General features: G+C 29.7%; 2 protein-coding genes across 2 annotated transcripts in view; one reads left to right on the plus strand and one right to left on the minus strand.

Annotated features, from left to right (window-relative positions):
- Positions 1 to 13,780, plus strand: part of 5-ht2b (5-hydroxytryptamine receptor 2B) — a 48,129-nt gene extending 34,349 nt beyond the window's left edge. Inside the window, exons 2-7 of the mRNA XM_074253724.1 lie at positions 160 to 392; positions 3,553 to 3,721; positions 7,122 to 7,443; positions 11,687 to 12,126; positions 12,990 to 13,470; positions 13,580 to 13,780. Of these exons, the coding sequence (XP_074109825.1) occupies positions 160 to 392; positions 3,553 to 3,721; positions 7,122 to 7,443; positions 11,687 to 12,126; positions 12,990 to 13,470; positions 13,580 to 13,616 (1,682 nt within the window). The 3' untranslated portion in view covers positions 13,617 to 13,780. The remainder of the gene's footprint in view (positions 1 to 159; positions 393 to 3,552; positions 3,722 to 7,121; positions 7,444 to 11,686; positions 12,127 to 12,989; positions 13,471 to 13,579) is intronic.
- Rpn2 (Regulatory particle non-ATPase 2) overlaps positions 827 to 25,285 on the minus strand; it is a 32,513-nt gene continuing 8,054 nt past the window's right edge. Inside the window, exons 7-10 of the mRNA XM_074253723.1 lie at positions 3,105 to 3,439; positions 2,021 to 2,373; positions 1,564 to 1,945; positions 827 to 1,003 (exon numbers count right to left, since the gene is read on the minus strand). Of these exons, the coding sequence (XP_074109824.1) occupies positions 933 to 1,003; positions 1,564 to 1,945; positions 2,021 to 2,373; positions 3,105 to 3,439 (1,141 nt within the window). The 3' untranslated portion in view covers positions 827 to 932. The remainder of the gene's footprint in view (positions 1,004 to 1,563; positions 1,946 to 2,020; positions 2,374 to 3,104; positions 3,440 to 25,285) is intronic.

The following is a 25,285-nucleotide window of genomic DNA, read 5'->3' on the forward strand; positions in this document are numbered from 1 at the left end:
TTTTATTCAATTATTTTATTATTAAATTTTGATTTATTATTTATATATAATTATTATTGTATATAAATTAAAAATTTATTATTTTTAATTTATATATAATAATGAAAAATAAAAATAAAATAAAAAAATTGTAACAAAAATATAATTGTATTGTTGCAGGATACTTTCCATTATCCCCAATTTGGTGCCTAGCGTGGATATGCCTGGACGTCCTGTTTTGCACAGCGAGTATAATGCACTTGTGTACAATAAGCGTGGATCGTTACCTGAGTCTCCGTTACCCAATGAAATTTGGCCGTAATAAAACACGCAAACGTGTAGTCTTGAAAATAGTCTTCGTTTGGATTCTCAGTATCGCTATGAGTCTTCCACTTAGTCTCATGTACTCTCAGGTAATTTTCTACCCTCTAGTTTAATTCCTAAATTTGAATTTAAATAACACACTATTCCCATTTAAAATAAAATATTTTTATTACCCTCGGCACGAATTAATTAAATAGATAATAGACGCGCGATAAATCATTCAAATCAAGTTCATCGCATGGCCATATAATCACTGGCGTTTCATTTAATAATAAATTCTCGTAAGGCTGCTGCCGAGATTTATTAATTAACTATTTCAGTAATATAATAAAATATAATTACAGGATTTAATTATCCAGGATTAGGTTGCGGTTCGATAAATGTGTTTATTCCACATTAACTCATTTTAAAAAAAGTTACAATTACCATTTCAATTTAAATAATAATTAGAGTAATATTAATTTAATTAGATGTAGAAATAATAGCAATCATTTTTTTTTTTCCATTTGACTCATTGATCAGATATATATATATATATATATATATATATATATATATATATATATATATATATATATATATATATATATATGCGAATATCAGAGATCCCTCAGTTACTCAAGATTTTTTTAGTCTTCGGTGTACTCAAATGGCTCTGGTGGATCAGCTTCCTTTTCCTCATCTGGTTTTGGTCCAAATGCTGGCCACATTAATTTTTATTATTATTACAATGTACTTGTATTTTCAATATCAGTAATAATAAAAAAAAATAAATCAAATTCTCATTGTTTTTTCTAAGTTATAATTTTTTCCGTGCTCATAAAATTCAAACGGAAAAATTTTTAAATTACTGTTTTTTAGTCGTGGAAGTGAAATAAAATATTTTCTTGTAACAAGACACTATAAGTAGTATCGCGCTATAATTTAATCTTTATGGTCCAATTTAAAAACTCAGAGTCAGTCAAGGAATTATAGTATCAATTTTCTTTTTTATGTTCAAATTAATACGATTTTTTTTTTTTTAATTAGTTAAAAAAAAAATTGTACTTTGGTAATTTTTCAATTTCATGACTTTTTTTTCCAATAAAAAAACAAAATGAACATTTTTAATATTTTCTCAAAAAAATTTTTAATTTTTGTAGGACTTGAAAAAAAATTCCTAATTATTGAAACAAAATTTTGACCATAAAATAAAAAAATTGACCAAAATTAAATTTTTATAATAAATTCTAAAAACAAAAAAAAAATAAATAGACTCACCAGCGACAGGTTCAACCAATTCTTCTTCAGACTCGGGCTTGATGTGTTTGAGCATAACAATACCGCCAATTTGAATATCTTTAACAGGAGCATATTGGCTACCCTCAACCAGCTGTATGACCTTTAGCTGCTGACGCAAAATGCGAGCGGGATTTTGCAAGATTTCAAAACTCGGTTCGGGTTCTTTTTTTTCATCATCCTTAGATTTTTTAGCATCCTTGGGGTCTTTATCTTTGTCATCCTTCTTCTCCTTGTCCTTCTCCTTGTCATCTTTCTCTTTTTTCTTGTCGTCTTTGAGCGTCGCGGCCGAAGAAGACGCAGATGTTGAAGTGGAGGGCGTATCTTTCGACTCAGTTTCTTTGATCTCAGGGCACGGCGTATCCTTTAAACAAAAACCAAATTCTATTTATTCAAAGGGATTACCCGGAGCTTAAGAAATTTTTTATCCTCTACTTACAATGTCCATCAACTCGTAAGCGAGCCGAGCGCGACGCTCACACTCGCGGCGTCTCGCTCTGGCCGCGATACTCAAAACCGCAGTTTGAACTTTCTCGCGCTCTTCGCGCTTCTTCTCTTCCAGCGGCGCGGGGTAAGCGTAGACACTCGGTCTCGCGTTCGACCGGATCTCGAGCTTCGGCATTTTCAATTGCGCATTCAGCCCGATTACACAGGTCGGAGTGAATGCCAGCGCTAATGCGTGGGTCAATGGGAACCAGTACCAGTATTGGGTGAATACCAAAGTACCGACCACCGCCAGCATGTTTGTGTGACCCGTACGTGACTGCAATGACACGGTTACATTACGTCCACCTAAAATTGATAAAATTCTGTTAATATTAGTATTAAGAAGAATAATTACTAGCAACCTTGCAGTCACTATAGGACTGCCTTGACTTGTGAACTATAAATAAATAAAATTTTGCTTTATTAAATAACGAATTTTGTTAAATTGCACTTTACTTTCTTAAATATTGACTTTTTTAAAGATATAACCTCATTCCGGTGTTACACTCATCAAGAGCTTTCATTTAAGTACCCACATGAATTTTTGATATATTTTTCATATATACATATTTATAATACATATAAATATATAAAATATATGAAAAAATTGATGTGGGTACTCAAATGAAAGGTCTCAATGAGCGTAATGTCGGGATGAGCTTGTATCTTCAAAAATGTCAATAGTTCACAAGACACAAGGTCATTTCTTAATTATGTATCTAGAGATAGAACATCTACAGATGCAGCCTATCCCAAAAACAAAATTTTTCTTATTCTCTTACTAGCATAAATTATTATTTAAAAATAAATTCATACTGTCAATTTACATTATTTAAATAAAATTAAAAAATTTTTATAATTTTATTTATCAAAATTTTATGTTGGTAGTTTTTTTTAAATTTCACCAAAAAAAAAAATAATTTTAATAATCATATAATATTTAAAAAAATATTATCAACTCAAGCAATTTAATTAAAAGTTTAGTTTACAAGACAAAACTCAATCTCGATAGTTGAAAGTTATAAGCTGCGCATTACCTGCATCGATAATTCCTTGAGCCAAGATCGCGCCAAACTTAGCCATAACGTCTTCGTGTTTGTCGACGACGACTTTGGCGTAAAGCGCCCGGAAATCTTTGACGCGAGGACAGGTCGCTTCCGTTTGTTGGATGAGAATCATTGCGGAAGCTATCAGGGCTCCCTGACGTACAAAGTTTACTGGATCGTTGGTCATAGGATCCAGCAATGCAATAGCTTCTTTGAGCCCCGTACCCGCACACGCTATTCCCAACGCCATCGCCGCTCCGTATCTTACATGGGGGTTGTAACTTTCTGCCAAAAGCGAGACTACGCTGGGACATTGCTCTGGTGTTCTGAAACATTTAATCATAAATTTATATTTATAAATTAATTAATTAATTCATTTATTTATGATGGATGAAATTATGATAATAAACTAATGATGTATTGTGTTTTATTATTAAAGGATGATGCTTCAGTACTCGTAGATGGTGCCTGCCAAATCCCAGACCCGCTTTACAAGTTGATCGGCAGTATAATCTGCTTTTACATTCCACTAGGCGTTATGCTACTCACGTACGCTCTGACGGTTCGACTCTTGGCTGAACAACGTCAGAATATTGGTGGGACACCAGGTGAGTTGTTATTATTATTTTAACATAGATTTTGGTTAAATATTTTTTTTAAGATAAATTTTATTAAAATTTTTTATAAAAATTTGTAAAAAAATATTTATTAACTAAATTAATAAAAATTAACGAAGTCAATTTATTATAATAAGTACTTAGGCTACATTCGAAACTGCTCTATTTCTAGATACATAATTGAGAAATTACCTTATATCTTGTGAACTATTGACATCTTTAAGGATATAAGCTCATCCCGATGTTACACTCATCGAGACCTTTCATTTGAGTACCCACATCAATTTTTCATATATTTATAAATATATATATATATATATATATATATATATATATATATATATATATATATATATATATATATATATATATATATATATATATGTATATATGAAAAATATATGAAAATGCATGTGGGTACTCAAATGAAAGCTCTTGATAAGTGTAACATCGGAATGAGCTTATATCTTTAAAAACGTCAATATTCAAGAAAGTACAGTGGAATTTAATAAGTCATTATTTAATAAATATAAATTTTAATTAAAAGATAAAAAAAAATAATTATAAATTTTTTATAAAATTAAAACTATAAAAAAAGTAATTAAGCGAAATCTTTATAAATTAAGTTTTTTCAGAACCACAATGTGTAATATAAAATATAATAAACCACGAACAAATAAGAGTGGTAAAAGCCAGAGAACGGAGCCAGTAGTATATTGCACACGTACGGTCAGGGAAATTCTCTTGCGCCCCCCTTTATTAGTCATTAAATATTATTTATGTTTCCATAAACTAACTAGTCCAGGAACTAGTTCAAACCCGGCATCTACTTAACTATTTTTTTTTTTTATTAATTATTCAGAGCACTCAGCCGCGTTCAAATAAGAATGTTCCATAAAATCGATACTCTCGAGCCTCATCCAATTATCCACGTCTGCTTAAAGTTTATTACTACTAAAATTATAATTATTACCGTTACTATTACTATACCCGAAAAAAAATCTCGACAACTTCAATCCGAGTTTGAGTTATTCACTCATAATTATAAATTTGTTCTACTCATTTCTCTTCTATCAAATAAGCGTCTAAACTTTTCGTCGACTATTCTCTCTGCTGGGTAGTGTCAGTCCATACTTTGCCGCAAATTTAAACTCAAAAGTTTGGCTCTGCTTACTGGTCATGTGGATTTTCTCCGTATAATAGTGCTTTTAAAGTTATTCTACTTTCCGCAAATTTATTTTCATATTTCATAAGCTCTGGGCTGTATAAATTTTCTAAAAATTTCATTTATTTAAAAATTTTTTTTATTTAATAATAACAACATTAAAATTTTAAACTCATTGCATGACTTTAAAATAAAAATATTTTTTATGACTTGAAGAAGTCATAAAAGCGCAAAACAACAATAAAATGTTTACTGTCCTATTTGTTATTGCTAAATAAAAAATAGTTCAATCAGCAACAAAATAAATATTTTTAAGCCTGCAATAAAAGTAAAAGTAATAAAATAAAAATAGAACAAATATAAATAAAGAAATAAACAAAATTATCGATATTGATAATCGAATTATAACAGAACGTCTGAGAACATCCTTTCAGGATTACACCCACAATCGCGACATTGGTTCGGTTAATACTTTAAGTTGATAAAGTTAGTCTAGTCAGCAGTCGGTATTCCCAATAATATCTCAAATATTTCAGACATCGTATAAATATATATACATAGTCCCGCAAACAAATAAAATTTAAATACCCGGGTTCTGTTTACCAGTTCGATGTACCATAATAATAATAATAAAAGTATTTCCAATTCATAGGAATGGCTCGAGAGGTAACGACATTTTTATAAGATCTGTCTTGATTCTCCGTTGGGTCTTTTCAGGTGCCGCTGTTCTAAAAGTAATGGAGATTTTTATTATAACTGAGTCTTCAAAGGCATTTTGAGGGTGTCTAGAGTTCATCTGGAAAATTATATTGACTATACTTGACAATAATAGTAATAAAATTTTTTTTTGTGTTTTTCTAATAGAGGATGAAATTCTCTTTAAAATGACTACCCACATGTTTATATTAATAAATTACCAAAAATGTATCATCATATCTGAGATAAAGTACATATGTTACATATGTAATATATGACCCAGACTTCACATATGGTTAAAAATGCTTGTGGGTATTCATTTTTTAGGAAATTTTCTGTAGAATTAGAAAAAATATATTACAGAATAATAATAATAATAATAATAATAATAATTTTTGGTAAAAATTAGTAGTTTATGCGACTTTAAATAAACAAAAAAAAAATAATAATAAAATTTTTATGAAGTTCACCTAAATAGCAAAAAAAAATAGTATAATTAAAAGTGTATATTCTCACAAATTTAATAAAATGAATTTAGCTCTCAAAGCCAGACTTTCTTAAAAATACTCATAATTATAATTACAAAAGCTCCGTATAAAATGTTTAATTCACAAACATCATTAAATTATTTTTTTTAAGGAAAAAAAAATAAAGCGTAAAACCTAATAAAATCTTAATCAAATGCCAAGAGTTTTAGTTCCTTAAAATCTGAGCCAAGTGACCTAGTCAGCTCCTAATGGTTTAATAAAAGAAATAAAGTAAAAATCGAGATTAATATCTGGTAATTTGCCGCAAGTAAGGCTAAAGTTGAGTAAAGTAAGAGTAAGAGTAAGAGTAAGAGTAAGGTAAAAAGCATGACTGGTTGAAACTTAAAAAGCACGTCACTTTGTGCTACAAATCCGACTGCATAGCCTGTAGTCTGAGTAAGTAAAGAGCAAGAGCAAGATTAAGGCTAGGGTCTAAGTAACTCTGCTAAAATCGACTGGTCAGGAAAAGAGGTCGGGGATGGTGATGGGGATAAACCAGCAGTTACGCCCCAATTCGTTATCTCGCGTGTACGTGAAGCTTGCATTTTATTTCCCGGCACGCCCGTTCACCGAAAAAACACATCACTCTTATTATGTATAAGTATATATATATATATATATATATATATATATATATATATATATATATATATATATATATATATATATATATATATATATTAGAGTGTATCAAAAAACTCGAAAAATTTTTAAATTCAAATCTGATGAGAAATAATAATGTTAAGCTTTGGAATTTTCTATCTCGTTCTACAAACAACCTACCGAAAAATGTTGCAGATATTTTTTGTAGGAAATTAGACGCTCTACAAGAGAAGTCTCTTATAATTTTTCGATAAATTTAATTTTTCAAAAGTTATTTCAAGTTAAAGTTGAATATTCTAAATAAAGTTTATATTTTTTGCTCAGATTATTTTAAGATCAAAGTTTATAAATTTAAATTGGGTGCTGGCGGTTAATTAATGGATGTAATGATGACTTTCAGGTTTCGACAGACACGGGACTTGGAGACCCTTACCAGCGAGCACAGGAAGTGCAGGAAGTAGTGGGACACCACAGCACACATCAGCGGCCTCCACAGACACCGAGCCGACTACTTTAGACACTCAGGAGCTGTGGATGCCCGAGAGTAAACCGCCCCCGTCCGCGGTATTGGCTCTCCAAGCTTTTGGTGCTGAAATGCTCAAGCTGTCAAAGGGCCTCGAGGGGATGGGCCACTTTGCTGGTGACCAGACACCTATTGTTGCTCCTTCTACTTCACATCAGCACCAGCAAATTTCGCTGGATCGCAATCGCTTTCGCAATGGGTAAGATTTTTTTTATACAACTTTTTTTTGCTGAGTAGACTCGAGTGTTGAAAATTTCTTAGATTGACTGGAATTCTTGAATTTAAACTTTAATTAAATTTTTGCAAAAAAAAAATAAGAAATAATCTTTACACAGAAAACATTTAAAAGAAACTTAACGGGAAGAATTTTTAAATTGAAAAAGTATTTAACTTTAATTATTCAGTAAATAAGTATAACAAATTATTTTTTGTTTGATAATTTATTTCATTTTAATTGGTTAATTTAAAATTTATTTTAATTAATAATTTCATTAAAAATTCATCTCGATTATTAGAATAATTATTTTTTATAAATAAATGCATTAAGCAAATTTTTAAAATTTTATTAAAATATTATTGAGGGAATAAAAATTTAATTTATGCATTTTTTAGAAAAGTTAATTAAAAAAAAAAAAAAAAAAAAAAAAAAAATTTTAAATCAAATTTATAAATTAAACTCTGAAAAATTTTTTTAAATAAACTTCTTAAAAAAATGAATAAGTAATTAAATAGGTTTTCACCTAGAAATAAAAATATCGATTGTTATAAATAGAGAATATAGAGTAGTTTGATAAATATTGATTCCAGCGTATCTTAAGCGTAAAAATTTAAATTACAAAACTGTCCAAAGTAAAATAAATTATTCTCCGGGGTAACTATTTTTATAACTCTTTTTCCGTAGCTGCAGAGGAAGAGTTAGAGTAAGATAAATAGAAAAAGTCGGTGAAGTGAAATCCAGCGACTAGAAAATTACGAGTCTACTATTTCATCAACCAAAGATCGATGTTGCGCTTTCTGGTGTTATACGTCCACGTTTTAGCTTCTTTTTGTCTCTTAAAAGTAAACACGAGATTTAATCTCAAGTTGAAATAGAAGCACCATCGAATGACAGTGGGTATTCATCTAGCTAGGTGTTTATAGATAAAAACCTTCTGCTAGTACTTTAGCTGACACAATCCTTCTGTCTCTGTCTTTGAGTCCTGGCTCGCCGATTTTAGATTTTTTTTTTTACCACTTAAATAACATTTAAACAAGTATTATCAGGCATTTGATTCAGCTGACTATGACACTTTAATACCAGAATCGAGAACAAAAGTTTTGGAATCGCCAGAGAACTCTAAGATAAAATAACAACACAAAAAGAAGAGATTAAACTTTTAAAAGATTCAATCGCTTCAAAGAAACTGGATCACATTCTATTCAATATCTTTTACTCAATAGTATTAACTTTGATAAGAAAATCTAAAGTCGAGTTAAATAAAGTACAAATAAAAATCCCTCACAAAACCTTTTTTTTTTTTAAATCAAAAAAGTCTTGAATTTTTTCGCCTACAATTGAATTGATTAATTAAAAAAAATACTGATTAAAATTTTTTATCGGAAATTTTTAACTTGAAAATTAAAATAATATATTAATTAAAAATAAATATTTAAAGAATGTAAAAGCTCAATTTTAAATAAATAAAAGTGACCCAGAGGTATTTGAGAATTTACGAAGGGCTTACGGGCGCATTAAAGATTACACTAGTGTAACTACGTCCTCAGTTAAGTTTTAGAGCCAGAGGAAGCTGACCGTACATATAATAATATAAGAGAGTAGAGTGTCTATAGAAAGAGGTTCGCTTGCAAGAACACACATTATTTAAAGTTCAAATTCCGTAAAGGGTTCCGATGAAGATGAGAACCGCTCAGCGGTCGCGTTTAAGTAAATCGCTTTTAACGTGTATGAAAGCTCTCCAAGTTGGAAGCAACTTTGGGTACTTCAGTTGCATAATCTACTTTCACTAGAATTTTGGTACCGATCTTCGGTGTACTTGCTATGTATATTTGTTGTTAAATCTCTCAGGCTTGTATTATATGCAACTAACCGCCTAAAGTTGATACTAGTTTTCAAATTACGAGCTACTGAATAGGTTGCGCAAATACCCGGAATTCGCGTGCTACTGATTCTAGATCGAGATTTTGATAAAACAGAACATTAAATTTAAATGAAAAAATTTTACATGTGTCAGGTGTGAAAAAATTAATGTTTTAAATAATTTATTCTAAAATTATTTTTTTACAATTTTTACCAAAAAAAATTATTATTATTATTATGGTTATATGATATATTTTTTCTGATTCTACGGAAAATTTCCTAAAAAATGAGTACCCACAAGCATTTTTAACTATGTGTGAAACCTAGGTCATATATCACACATGTAACATCCGTACTTGTCTCACATATGATGATATATTTTTGTTAATTTTTTAATATAGGCTTGTGGGTAGCCATTTTAAAGAGAATTTAATTCTTTATTAGAAAATTGTAACAAAAAAATTTTATCACTATTATTATTATTTTTAAATGAGCATAAAAAATTTTCAATAAAATAAATTGATCAAATTCTTCTAATAAAAAAAAAAAAAAGAGAGAGAGAGAGAGAGAGAGAGCTGAATGATAAACAAAATAATAAACTCCAACTCATTAAAAGTTGAGTGGCATTGCATTAAAAAGTTTTGGAAAACATTTCGCAGCTGGAAGAAAGACAAAGCCCGGATAATCCTGGTACGAATGAAATAACGCAAAAAAAAAATAAATAAAAAAAAATAAAAAAAGTAATCGAAGACATGATTTTGATTTCCGGGTGGAAGATGAGCGTTCCATTAACGAGAACTGTGAATGCCAGGTTCCTTCCGGCGGTTCTCCCCCAACGATCATTAATATCTTGCAATGTGTCTTAGTCTGCTCTTGGTGGGACTAGACACAGACAGGCCGGCCTGGAATAGGAAAATGGATCGCCGGTATGATATTGCGGGAACTGTGTCACGTAGTTTGCCTATACCTAAACCTTCGACCTTGTTCAACCCTGTGAGGATAATCATCTTCCACCCACATGTATAATATATGTAATATATAATATGCCTGATAGTTGATAGCAAACACAGCGTGATAAGACTTGAGAGCTCCGAAGTGAGAAAGGCTCGAGCATAAAGAGCGCGATTAAGACTCATGACTCTTGCGACGATCTAGTACTTTGACGATTTTAGCTCGGCATGATATCAGAGCACAAGGACTAGATGGATGACGACATAACGATCCATCCTATCGTGTTTAAGGGCCTTAATCCAAAGCCAGCTTGCTAATATGAAAAGGTTTCTGGTTGTTAACTGTACACACACCGTCACACAAATAAGGATCAAGATTCAACGTACACCCTGACAACCCAGACAACAGTGAAAAGCTCTCTAGTGTATAGAATACACATCAGACTTGAAACTTACTCGGCATCAACTAAAGACGCTTGTAGTTTACATCCCAGTGAGCTTACCGCAGTGATGACCCCGTACCGGTTTTGGATCAAATATCCTTTGATGTATAGTTAAAATATATGTCTATTCATGTGAGCAAATATTTTTTTCCTTTTTGAATTAGAGAAAATGATTGCTTTTTAAATTTTAGAAGAATTATAAATCCAACTATTTTTACAAAAAATTTTTTAATAAATTTGAATTTAGTAGGCGCGCAGTAGCCTATCGGATCCGGTACTTGCTTACCGAAGCATTGGACCGGGTTCAAGCCCGGCGTACACCAATAAATATTTTCAATATTTAAGTGTATATTCTGTTCAGCCAAAAAAATAAAACCGTAGTCGCTCATGACCTTAGTAATAAAACGAATTAAAAAAAAAAATTTTAATTATTGAAATAAATTTTTTCAGAGTAAAAATTAAAATAACTTTTAAATTTTTCAATTTAATTTCAATATTCTTGAAAATCTAGGTCAGTAAAAAAGTATCTCGCCTCAAAATGTCCGAATTAAATAAAACAAAGGCCCATATCAAAAACTAAACCCCATTGACTGGAATGAATTGGATGGACGAACATCAGCAGGTTTATCTTCATCCCAAAGCTGGAATGCGGAAAAAAAAAAAAAAAAAAAAAAAAAACTAAAAAAGTAGAACTGTAGGTTGGCTTTTGATTTGTTATTTGCAGAACACTCGCCTTGCTCTCGTCTGTTTTATTTGTTCTGTGAAGCAGAAGCTTTTTCAATTTGTCGGGGATATTCCGGCACTCAGGGCAACCCAATAAGTTCCCAGCGTAATTTTGGCTCTCCTAGGCGGGAGCTCTTGTCTTTGATGTGGGTGCAGAAATTGAAGGAGTCTCGGGAGTGTCCTCTAGACTCGAGTAGAATTCTCACCCACTTTTGTCATTAAAATTTAGGATTCATTGTTGTGTTCCAGAGCCGGGGAAAGGGAGAGCCTGGCCAGCAGCGAGACGGGATCGAGAGCCAGCTTGCCCCAGGACACGGAGTCTCCCACGCCCTGGAAGCAGCGTAGAAGAGCCTCCACTTACAACGAGGCATATCTCCAGAAGATGGAGAGCTCCCCCAAGATGAGGAAGCGAGCCTTCAGCTTCCACGAGAGCAACTTGCTGGCCAGATCCGGGGGCAAGGACCCGAGTCTTCCGCCTCCTTGCACTTGCCCCTACTTCGGGGAGACCTCCAAAAAGCCCCCGGGAAACTCTGGAGAGGTCGTTATCGTCTCCAGCGACAGTCTCAAGCCTATCGCCGCCAAGAATCTCACTGTCGCGGGAAAAAGTCCGAGGCCGGAAAATAACAAAACTTTTGAAGGTTCCAATTCTGTTGTCACGTGGAGAGGCAATAGGCGAGGCTCCAGTATTGGTGAGTTATTAAAACTTTTTTTTTTTTCTTTAAGATTCCAAGCTCAAACTTTTAGTTTAATTATTCCTGTTGCTTTAAATAAATTTAATAAAGAATGTTCTTTTAGAAATTACTCGGTATAATAGTTTTGTTGTTGTGAATTTACATAGACATTTTACTTTTTCAATTTCATTTTAAATTATACTATCTAAGTTTTCTCCCAAGCTGACAAATTTTACTATGAATTTTTACTTAAACTTTCGGCTAAGTTTTTAGTTCTTTTAACGTTTATTGAAAACTGTGTTTAAACTTTTTAAGAATATATATTGGAAAAATCATTATTTTTTTTTTTTTTTTTTCTAAAGTTAGAAGCTGAAGTTTTGCTAAGAAAAATTTATGATTAAATATAAAAATAGTTGATGATCAACAAGTTTTTATGTAAAGTATAATTGAAGTATTTTTTGTTCTAAATACTAACAAAAAACAAAAAAAGTTGAATATCACAATTTTCTAAAAAATTTATAAATTTTGTTAAAATTGTGATAATTAACTTTTTTTTTATGTATTTTCCAAAAAAATATATCAATAAAATCAAATAGAAATTTCGTTAAAAAAAATTAAAAAAAATGGTGGACCCCACTAGTAAATATTTACCGGAAGAAAAAAAAAAAAAATTGTCACTTTATTTCAAAATAACCTATTGAAAGAAATTTTAGCATCACTTAAGTAGGGATAATAAACTATATTAAAAAACTAGCAAAAAGCTTTTAAACCCTCACTTTATTCCATTGAAAAACTTAAACCCTTGCTAAGTAGTTCCCGGAAGAAAATGAGGCATTCTTTTCTTGACATCCAGAAAATTGCAACCATTCTTAAAATTGCAGGAAGTACTCGGACAGTCCTGACCTCGTCGTGTCCGACGCCTCTGAGACGAGCAGTGACCATGAAAGCACACAACGGAGCGACGTCGCTCTCCAGAAGCTCAAACTCTTCATCCCCGTGCTTGCTGCGATATCCAGGAGTAAGAACTCCGCACTCGCGGAACAGCAGCGTGATGTCGAGGAACAGCTCGAACCGGGGGAACGTGATCAGGATCGAGCAGAAGGCGACCAAGGTTCTCGGGGTGGTTTTCTTCACCTTTGTGATCCTTTGGGCGCCATTCTTCGTGCTGAACCTGGTGCCGGCCATCTGTCCCGCTTGCGAGAAGCGGATCGACAAGAAGATCTTCGACATCGCGACCTGGCTCGGGTACTCCAGCTCGATGGTGAATCCCGTTTTCTACACGATCTTCAACAACATCTTCCGACAGGCTTTCAAAAGCGTCCTGCTCTGCCGGTATCGCAAGCCCGCTTGGCGACCCGTCAGGTAGGAGCGGTCCAGGCAGCCTGAGCTTGTCGTTACTCACGTGTGACACTCTCGGTTGCCCTTTTAGATAATTACATTTAGTTTTTTTATTTTCTTTCTTTTCGTGCAGACATTTACCAACACTCACACTGGACTTGGACTGGTGAACTCGTTACTGACAGCTCACGTGATCGTTAAAGACGGGAAGTAGGCGATATGTTTCCTGTCGACCCTTTCCGGCTTTCTTGATTTTCCTTTCCCTTATTCTTTATTATGCTATCGACTTTTTCGTCATAACGTTGAATCTCGGTCATATTTTTGCATCTGTAGTTTTTTTTTTTTTTTTTTTGAGACATTGATAAATTATTTAACTTTGTTCGGGAGAAAAAATTTTTAACAAAATTATTATTTTAAATTAAAATTCACTTAGTTAAATTTTTTTTTTTAATTAATTTAAATATAAAAAAAAATCATCGCATTATCTATGAATTGTTGATCTAATATTTAAATTATGAAATTATAATAAAAAAAAAAAAAAAAGATCTCAAATAAATAAATTTTTTGATTTTTTATGTCAAAAAAAAATTTGATATCATTAAAAATTTATTTGTAATTTTTAAAAATATATTTTTATAAAAAATTACTTTTTTCTCTTGAATCAAGTTAATTTTTTTATCATTATAAAAATTTATAAAAAATTATACTTGTAAGTAAAAATAAAATTTAAGTGGAGTTTTTAAGCACTGAACAATCGTTAGTTGTTTAGACTTAGATCATTAGATGTGTGATATACAAATATATATTTGATATAGCTGTATAATATGTTCAAAATAAATAAACTAGAACTGTTTTATTATATTTGAAATTTTTTACAAGATAACTAATTGATAAAAGTCTGAATGAATTATTGAAATATCTTTTAATATAATTGTTGGTGTAAATAGATTTATAATTATTTTTTTCTTTTAGTTTGGGATTCGAAAAAAAAAAAACCTAGACGAAGCTCAAATTTTAAATTTATTGTTAAAGTTAATTAAAAAAAATTTTCATTAATTTTTAAGGTGCTAAAAATTTGGAATTGATGAATTTTATTTTGTAAATAAAAACAATAATTGTAAATATTAACGAACTTTTTTCCGAGCGACTTAAAGAGGTTTTAATAAAAACTGTGTAATAAAATGGAATGTTTTTCGAGTAGAAATCTCGATAAATAAAACCAATACTAATAAATAATAAAATTAATTAAATGTACGAAAATAAAAGCAAGTAAAATAATAATCATGAAAAATCAAACAGCGCAGTATATAAACGAAGCTTTTAAATGAAGTATGAAAATAAATAATAAAATATTAACACCCTTAATTCTTTAGTGTTTATCCTGTCAAAGGAAATATTTTATGCATACGTTTTTACTACTGTTGTAACTGTTTTTTTAATCGCATATTCATCGTGTGTTTGTAGAAAAATAATAAATCAATGTCGCGTTTATTTAACCACGAAATTGGTGAAAGTTAAATTGTAAATTAAAAAGTAACGATGGTTTAATTACAAATGAATTTTTATTTTCGATTGTAAGATTTAATTATTTGTGAATGGATCACCGAGAATGACGGATAAAAATAAACAGGGTGTTGGTGAATATACGTAACGCTCAGCCCAGATTAAATGAAAGGAGTCGAGGGTTGTCAAGAGCAACTGGAAATTTACCGTATTATTATTATTATTATTATTAATTCATATCACTTGACAATATTTGAATTTTAATAAAATTTGTTGTTCTAAAGAAATATTAATTAAATAATTAATTAATTATTGAACTGCTTATTTAAATACATCATAACATTTTTAAAAATGTGTGTCATTAAATATATTTAAATTAATATATTAAATTAAATATTTACGTGGGAGTAACTGGGGAGTGTACGCTTAAAATAAACGATATATAAAATGTAAAAATATGTAAAATGTATACGTAATAAAATGTTAAGTTAATTATTTGTTATTAAGTTGTAAGTTATATAAATATTTTATTTCTTAATTGAGTAAATAAATTGTCCAATTTTTTCTTTTTGGGGCATTCCATAGTGACTGGTGGGACATTTAACTCTGAAATTCCATCAATTATAAGCTACAATTATGTGACTGAAATTTGTACTATAGTAAAATGAATCTTATAATATAGAAGAATAACTACATCACTTTGTCAAAAACCTCGATTATTTTTTAAGTATCTCGTTTGACTGAGTGTGACTGGAGGGACATCGAAAAATCCTTCTCTCTTACCGTGGTATACTTAAAGTCGAATTTCAGTTCGACCACTAAGCTTTTAAAAAATACTTCCCTCTCATGACAAAATTTATCCTACAAATATTCAATACTAGCTGTTACCTGCCCGCTTCGCTGGGCATTTTATAGAATTGTATTTTTAAATCTAAACTTTAAATTTAATTCGAGTATTGTTTTGACTTTCACAAATTCCAAATTTCATCGAATCAGCATATACCTTTTATCCATGTAATTATTCCAGCGAATATTCATTGTAACTTTCAATGTGTAATCATTAGAATGTTTGCTTGGCTTTTTTTCAAAAATGAATAATAATTACGAAGAAAAAAATTTCGAAATGAGAATTTAGAGTCGATAGGAGCTATAGTTTAAAAACGGGAATTTTTCATTGTTAACGCCCCCGCAACCCCCCCTGTGAGTGAAATTTTGTATAATCCGTTCTTAGCTGACCTCTACGAAAGGAATATTCCTGCCAAATTTTAAGTCTCTAGGTCTTATAGTTCCTGAGATATCGTAATAAGTGACTATATCTATAGAAAGTTCCTATATATATATAGATTATGAAGAATGAAGAATTAGACTGTCACATGTGACTGGTAGGACATATTTTAAATAATCCTGAAAACTATATTTTGGATTTTTTTGGCAGTTATAAAAAGTTTAAATCATTTTTAACATGTTCATTGTTACTTCTACAAAGAAAAAAAATTGAACAAGTCAGATTTTTAGTTTGGGAAATAGTATATTACACATCTAGGGCAGTAAAATAAGAAAGCCTCAGATCACATGTTTATTGACCTCGGCTTCGCCTCGGACAACAATTACATGTGATCTGAGACATTTCTTATTTTACTGCCCTATAGATGTGTAAAATACTATTTCTATCTTCTTGCGGAACTGGTGGGACATGTGATAAGCTCATGTTCAAATATGAAATATACAAAAACTAACGTATCTTTTCGTTTGAATAAAACGTAATTCTTTTCTTTATTTAATTCTTCTTCTTCTTAAATAAAATAAATCACTAGCTGGAATTGATAAGATGATTAACAAAACGTATTGCCGACTTAAATAACATTTGGCCTGGATATTAGTTAGTACGACTGAAAAGTTACTAGGAGAAAAAAATCGATTTTCTTATTGATTAAAAAAAAGTTTCTGTAAAAATTAGTAAAATATAGACTTTCAATATTAAATTAAGACAAAATTAAAATTAACTAGAAAAATTTAAAAATTTTAGTCATTTTCCCACTTCGCATAGAATGCCCCTTTTTTCGTTTATCATTCTTAGTGATATTAAATTAGATAATTGATTAATTAATCAGGTAATTTGTCATCTGTATTTGCACGTAATTTATCTTTGATAGTAATTGCAATGGTGACGCCTCCAGCGATTCTCATTCGAGAGCAACAGCCAAGAAGCTATTTGACCGCGAGTCATATCCGAGGAATTGTATAGGTATATGAATATGTACCGAATGTCAACATGAACGATACACGATTTATGAATATATATGAATGTATGAATATATGTATATATGTGTAATTAATGTTTCCGCATACATCAACCCAAATATAGACATTCATCAGATGGAAACAATAATATGGATATGTCAGAAGCTTCTAAATCGTAGTAATTTATTTAACCGAGAAAAATTGTTGGTTTTTTGTATAACTATATAATTTTTTTTTTTTTTTTTTTTTGGAAAATGTCTAAAATTATTGATTGACATTTTTAATTTATTTTGCTGACAGATTATTTCATTAAAAAAATTTTTATTCGCAGTTTATAATTTAATTGTGTCAATAATTTTTTTTTTGTTATTTTTATTTATTTTTTTAAATTTTAATTATAGATAAAATATTAAAAATCTAAAAAAAAATTTTTTTTCCTAAATATTTACATAATTAAAGATGATATTAAAGTTAGCAGCCATTTAATAATTTTTTAATTTTATTTAACAAATAAATCTTTTCTGAAAAACAATTTTTAAAAAATTACATTTATAATTTTTTTAAATTTCTAAATGTCAATTTTTTTTTCTCATTTATTTTTGCTATAATTTATTTATTAAAAAATTATAAAAATTAATAAATAGCTCATTAATTAAAGACATCTAAAAATGATTAAAAAATTGATAATCGATAAAATTAAAAAAGCATTATAATTATAATGGATTAAGTTTTTATAACTGATCGAGAAATGTCATTGTATCCTTTGAGAAAAGCAGGTTCAATATTACTACCCGGAAATACACTTCGGGACTATACTTGTCAAATAAATATGACGTATCATCTCATAAAGTAATTCATCATATTTACCGGATTGTTTGCGTCCGGTAAACTCTCAATTAAATGTTCCGCGTGATTTATCCCTAATGCAAACATTGTTTTACTTTTACAACTATAATTTCATTGTCATATATTTCCCGCCAAGAAAAAAAAAACCGTAAATTAATGAGCGCTTCACCGTGAGTAGAGCTTTTTATTCAATTTCTAAAATAACAAGGTGGGTGTGATTGCAAATGATTTCGCGTAATCTCGGCATAAAATCTCGGGATTTATCGCCCGAATAACGAGGGTTAAATGGAATGCGGTGGTAACCAGACAAAAAAGACACTCCGGTAAAGCGAGGTGAGTTATCTTATCCTTATCAGAGATAATAAAATGACACTCTAGATTATTTAGTTACAGTTTCTCTGATTTCCTTCCAAAGTTTCATCTTATCTTACCGAGTTCCGTTTTTGATCATTACCTTGTTAACTAATATTTAATAAGTTAAGAGTTTGTCTTTGGACCAACTCTGACTAAATAATTGTCAATTTTTGGTAAAAGACTCAAGAATTTCCTGAGCTTTTCAAAATTTATTAAATGATCAAATTATATTAAAAAAAAATTAATAAAGTACAAAATAAATTTTTTGTATTAAATTTCTTATCGAAAAAAAATCATAGACTTTCTCAAGTATTCTCCAGCTTCAAAAGATTCGATAAGTATAAAAGTATGACTTGCCAGTTTTTTACCAAACTTAAAATCGCACAAAAAAAGTGAACAATGACAGACAAAACCCACTTTAGAAACATTTGTATTATAAAGTTTGAAATTTTCCAATTTATTCAGACTTTAGTACCATAAAAATACATTAAAGATTAATTAAAAGATAATGAATTGTTAAAATGTTATGAGTTTTTGGAAAACCCGGTTGTTTTCCAGATCTATATTGCAAGCTCATTTTCCACGAAACAATATAATTTTATTATAAGACTCAAGAAGCTATTATTTGTCGACTTGAGGAAAATTATAAAAGTTATTTAAATAAAAAATCCAATTTAGGTTGGCTTTTATGTTTTTTCAGTGATATGTATCTTAACTCAAAAACAATTCACCCCTCGATATTTCAAAAGTCTTTATCAAGAAAAATTTCTTCTCACTCCAACCATTATCCGTTTCTTAATTCCCGGCATATATCACCTTTCTTAAACTATTTCTCTGGACTAAAAAAAGTTTAAAATCAAAGATCCGAGTTCTTTTTAAAAGTTTACTTTAAAGGTGTTTTTTTTTTTATTTTATTCTTTTTATAAAGGTTATTTTAAAACTTTTTTCTTCGGAGAATAAAATTCAATCGACCAAAAAAAATTTTCACATAAATTCGCTACTTTTTGTGATACCCGGGGGTGAAAAGTTTTGGTAATAACTGAAACAGCAAGTGATTGAGAAATTAGTGTAAACGTAAAATAAAAAAGTTTAGAAAATCCAAAATTGCACGACTCATAATGCTCATGTAATTATGAAATATTAATAAAATAAAGAATGTGGAAAAAAATATATCCTCCAAATTAAAATAGATGAAATGAAAATAAGTGTGAAGTTTACTAATTATCGAATTATCGCAAAAATATGGTCCCCAATTCCTGAAATAGCATGATAATGCGCAAGCGACTTTAGTGGAATAAATGTACACAATATATAGGGTAGAAGTACCGTTTTTGGCCACGTTAGCACCGTTTTTGGACAGTTAACATTTGAATTAATTTATAAAAAATGATAATGATATAATCACATTTTTGTTGAGTTTTAAAAAATTTATATTAAAACAAATTGATTTTGTAATGGTTTATTGATATAAATTCATTTCTATCGTTTATTTGAACAATAAATGGCTATAAACGGTACACAGAAAGAAAAATTTCTTAATTGGAGAATAAAATTCTTGGTTCAAGAAAATTTTCAGGTGCCTGAAGAAAGACCGAAGTTGTGTTGGCCGAAGTAAAAATTTTTCTTGAATTTCTATTCTTGGTGGAAGTAATTTTTTCTTCATTCAAATTATCATAAATACTTGATACAATAAATTTTTATATTTGATCAAGATTTTTAGATATACTTTAGGATAGCAGCGCCACCTACTTCAGTTGAGAAAAAATTTTCTCACCTTGAGAAAATTTTTGTTGAATATTTGATATCCGTTTTATATTATTTTAGCGTGAAATTATACATATTGAATGAAAAAAAAATGATTCAATATTATTTGATCTTCTCATTTGACATGTTAATCAATAAAAATATTAATAAAAATTTACTTCTATCGAGAACTAAATTTTTTGAACCAAGAGGCTGAATTTTCTCAAAACAAGAAGATTTTCTTGACTTAAATAAATTTTTTTAGATCAAGATACGTATTTCTTAAAACAAGAGAATTAATTTTGTTGGAATAACTAAAATTTCTTGTGTCAAAAAAAATTTTTTTTTGCTCAAGAAAATAATTAGGAAGAAAAATATTTTCTTAGCTCAAGTAAACTTTTTTTAGTAGATTTCATAGAAATCTAACTATCGCATTGGTTCTCATGACGGAATTTTTGAAAAATTTTGCTATATTCCGACTTAACTTGACGAGCTGAGTCAGAAAATACATATGGTTCAAAAGTTTATATATATATAACGCAGCTTGTCACGACGATAGCGTCACCAATTTACAACGGATCTTTACCAAACTTAACATACTTATTCTACAGATAGATACCAAAGTTAAGTTCGAAGATGAGCTTAATCGATCAAGTAATTTAGAAATGCCAGGATTTCAAAATTTTCAAAATCATAAAAATTCATATTTCTTCATTTTTTAACTCGAATAACTTTTGAATGGATTAACTTATGGAATCTCTGTATACAGCATTTGAAAGTGCTTTTAATAAGCTTTAATTTGAGTACTAAATCATATGCGTAGTCTTAAAATTAAGTCCTAATCCACTATGCCAAATATGAAATTTGCTGTTGCACTCGTTTTAGTAGATTTCATAAAAAATTAACGATTTCCAATGATTTAACGATTATACTTTTGATTAATAAGTGATAAAATGAAATCTACTTCCATTTCGGCTGCCGAATGGCCTTTTTCTGTATGCAGTGGCCACAAACGGTACTTCTACCTTATAGATACACAATCTTGTGGTTTTCGTTTTCTTTTATTAATTGTAAGTAAATGACACTGAATTACCTAGCCATTCGTATTCAGTGACCTACAATTCTCTCAAAGAATTAAAAAAAAAAAAATTTTACTCAATTAACGCATTTTTTCGCAAGTTACAGTGTTTACGGGGTTTCATACATGACGGACAGAAAATTTTTTTGACCTATTTTGATGTTTTTTTCGGTTTCTATTGCACTAAATCAATTTTTAAAAAGTATGGAATTAATCTCCATTAAATAATCTCGACAGTTGTATGCAAAATATCTTGATTCCGTAAACTAACAGGGCTATAATAATAAAAATAGTTGCCGAAATGAGGCAAAAAAAATTTTTCGATCGTAAAGCACTCTCTGATGCTTCGCATTATGAGTCGTGCAAAATCAAGAGAAAATGTATAGAAAATTAATAATGATAATGAAAGATATCCACGTTTTTTATTGTATTGTATTCACTCTTTTTCCCCTACAATAATTTAGCTCTCTTTCGTGCTCGCGCTTGTTCAATTATAGACGAGAAAATACAATTGATGCTTGGACGGTAACTAACCATCGTGTTCTCTTGTTAAATTCAGGTATCGAAACAATGTAGGAAAAAAGCAAGAGCATTTTATATTACAAAATAAAAATATGAAATGAATAGAAGTGAAAATAATAAAACGGAGAAATGTTGTTAAAGTGGACCTAAAAGCACTTTCGGTCTCTAACAATGTACTTTGTCTGACATGTACACGAAAATCAATTAATAAAAATTTATTTCTCGCGGATTATCGATTCTATTCTCTACTAACTATACAGCTTGCAGTAAGGTGTCAAACTCTAGAGCTTCAAGCTTGAGAAGAAAACCTGGTTAAGTAAGTGATACTATGTAAAATTAAATTAATTACTATTTCTTATGTAGTAAGTAATTATTATCTTACACTACAACAATAAATATTTTTAATATTTCAATATAAAAATTATTTTTACTATTTTGTGATATATTTTTTCTAATTCTACAGAAAATTTCGTAAAAAATAAATACCTACAAGTATTTTTAAACATATCGCGTTACAGATGCCATAAGAGCGTATAGTAAAAATTTTATTTTTTTTTTTAAGTTCAAACAAAATTTTTAGTTTAAAGAAAAAAATTCGTTTTGCATTTCTGCACGTTTCATACAAAAATACGTTGATTCCCGAAAAAAAAATTTTTTTTTGAGAATCGACGTATTTTTGTATGAAACGTGTAAAAATGCAAAAAAAAAATTTCTCCTAACTGAAAATTTTTTTGGACTTGGAAAGAAAAATTTTTTATACGCCCTTATGGCATCTGGAACGCGATATGTGAAGTCTGGGTCACATGTCACATATGTAACATATCTAATCTCACATATGACAATACATTTTTGATAAATTTATAATATAGACTTGCGGGTAGTCATTTTAAAGAGAATTTTATCCCTTATTAGAAAAACATAATAAAAAATTTTATTATTATTATTATTTATTAATGACAACTATTCTCTTTCCTCATAATTTGTTTACTTCTATTATTTCCACCCAATTTGAATGAATAAGACCAAAACAATCACTATTAAACAGAACTACTTTAATTTTTATTGAATATCTGAGTGTATCGTTAAAATTCAAGTAACAGTGATGGCTGTTTTTTGTTTTCTCGGGCCCAAACCTGTAGGAGCTTATGCCAGTTAAAAGGTTTTTTCAATTCTAGTTATCTCTTGACTCATCTCCGGAGCGGAGTACAGAGCTACAAAAATATAAATAAAGCAAAACGGCAACAAAAGCTCCTCCACTATGCAGTACACTGATAATAAAAATGAAAATAGTGTAGGTTGTCTTACTTACAACCCCACTGCACACATGCATTCTTAATGTGGAGCAGTCGAGCGTCCCGTGAGTAGATCCAGAGTAAAAAGGAAAATAAAAAAATTCAAATGAGGCTAGAAAAACTAAAGTGAAGCAAGATAAAACAAACTCTCACTGGCTGGCTCAAGTGAAGCTCAAATTTTAACCGTTTTAATTGCCGGGTAGTTTTTTTTCCGCCGTTATATAAACAATTTGCATAATAATTTTACACTTTTTTAGTTATTCAAATTATAATTTCTTTAAAGATTTAAATGATTTTTAAAAATGCACATCAGCTATTGAATTTTGTTTAATAAATCATCAATTAATTTAAAAAATAATTATTGAAAAATTTTTTTATCAAAATAAAATACCAATTTTTCCGACGTAATTGAGTAGAATGGAAGTGAAGCCTGCAATAGAATATATTTATAATTTTTCTGTCTTGTAGTTGGCATCGTATCGGAAATAAAGACAAAGATGACATTAATGTTGATCACAGTTGACATTGCTAAGAGGAAATTCATTTTCAAGCGAGCCACTGGAGATTATGAGCACCGGACTCATGTGTGATAGTTTAACGGATCGAGATTAAAGTGGTGGATGCAATGGCTCCGGGAAAAAGTCATTACATATCAACCGGTGGGAATTTTCGCGTCCCTCAAACATTTTCACGGTGGTAATTTTTTTTCCTTCTTATAGAGCATTGAAGATATTGGCACTGCAAAGTGAGAATTTCTTTGGCGAGTTTGTTACCAGAGCGAATAACTTGCGGCTTCGGAAGTCTTATCAAGCCCTGGGTGACGATTGCTGATAAATTTAGATCGAATGGACTCGATATAACGGTATTGAATTTCATACAAGTTTTATGGAGCCCTTTTGCACCCCTCACTCACTTTAGTTCCTCTTTTAGTCCTTTGATTTTTATTTATCACACTTGCGGTATAAAATCCGAATTTTTATAAGAAAATAAATTAAGTATTTAATAATTAATTATTAGACGACATTTAAGAAAATCTTTCAATAAAATAATATTTTTCAAAGTTCTTACATTCTTGCATGAACTGTAATTACAAGTGGCTCGAAATAAAGTCGTTAAATCGACACGAAGCTTCTCAATCATCCGCAAATTTTCAAATTGGATTTAAAGCTCTTGAACTGGCACTTTATCAACTTTTTTTTCCCTTTTAAAACCACTGAAATCGGCGAACCAATGGCCCCCGACTTAATCCAAGTTTTTTGCACTTCTCACACAATGTATTAAAAAAAGTAACTTTACATAAAGTTGGTCAATATCACCAGAATAGGAGCAAAGAACTTGCAAAAAATAAAATCTCTTTTAGAGCCAAATAAATTATTTGTAAAGAGATTTATAAGTAAACCGTTAATGTGATTTGTTTCAAGGGTACAACAAAATTATTCAAATTTTTTTTTTTTTTTTTTTTAAACTCTATTACTTTGTTTTGCAAACTTGTTTATTTAATGAGCTTTTAAAGTTTCTCGGATTATTAATGCTTAATATAAAGAAACTTTAATGCTCTTGTAATTTCAATTGCAAGTTTTATGATTTTTTTTTATAAAGAAGAAATATAAGTAACTTGTTTTATAAATATATAAATAATTCTATGAATATTTTACAAGTAAAAAAAAAAAAAATAATAATAATAATTTATTACATAGCAATATATAAAAAAAAAAATAAATAGAAAACTGCAATTCATATTTACTATTATTATTCTCTTTGTAAATGTGAATTTTCCCTATCAATTTATCACTCGATACAAAGAGTGGTGTCAAAGAAACTGTCAGCAAAAAAAAACTCGCAATAACTTTGCCGTGTGACTGGTGTAATATACTTAAACAGTTATCGTTTTGCTTGAAAGAAAAATAAAAGTATTCAGCGATAATATTTAAAAACTTAAACAGTTGTTCGTTAAAATCCTCAAAGGGTCGAACTTTGGATCTTTGATGCTTAAAACTTTTTTTTTTTCTCGGTAATAAAATTACTTGGCCCATTAATTAAATCACCTGAAACTTTTATTTTTGTTATAAATTATTGTTATCATTATTAATGAGAGAGTTAATTTAGTAATAAGTGTTTTTATAATTAACGTGTTAAAGTGTTAGATTAATAATTCCAGCTCATTAGAATAAAAAGTTTAATAAAAATAATATTAAATATTTTTCGAGGTAAAATAGGCTAATATTTTATTTGTTAGATATTTATAAGAGAAAATGCGGTT

The sequence above is a fragment of the Cotesia typhae genome, unplaced genomic scaffold (genome assembly GCF_013202065.1).
Source record: "Cotesia typhae breed Kobodo isofemale line unplaced genomic scaffold, CoteBio_Ctyphae scaffold_13, whole genome shotgun sequence".
NCBI classification, from domain to species: domain Eukaryota; kingdom Metazoa; phylum Arthropoda; class Insecta; order Hymenoptera; family Braconidae; genus Cotesia; species Cotesia typhae.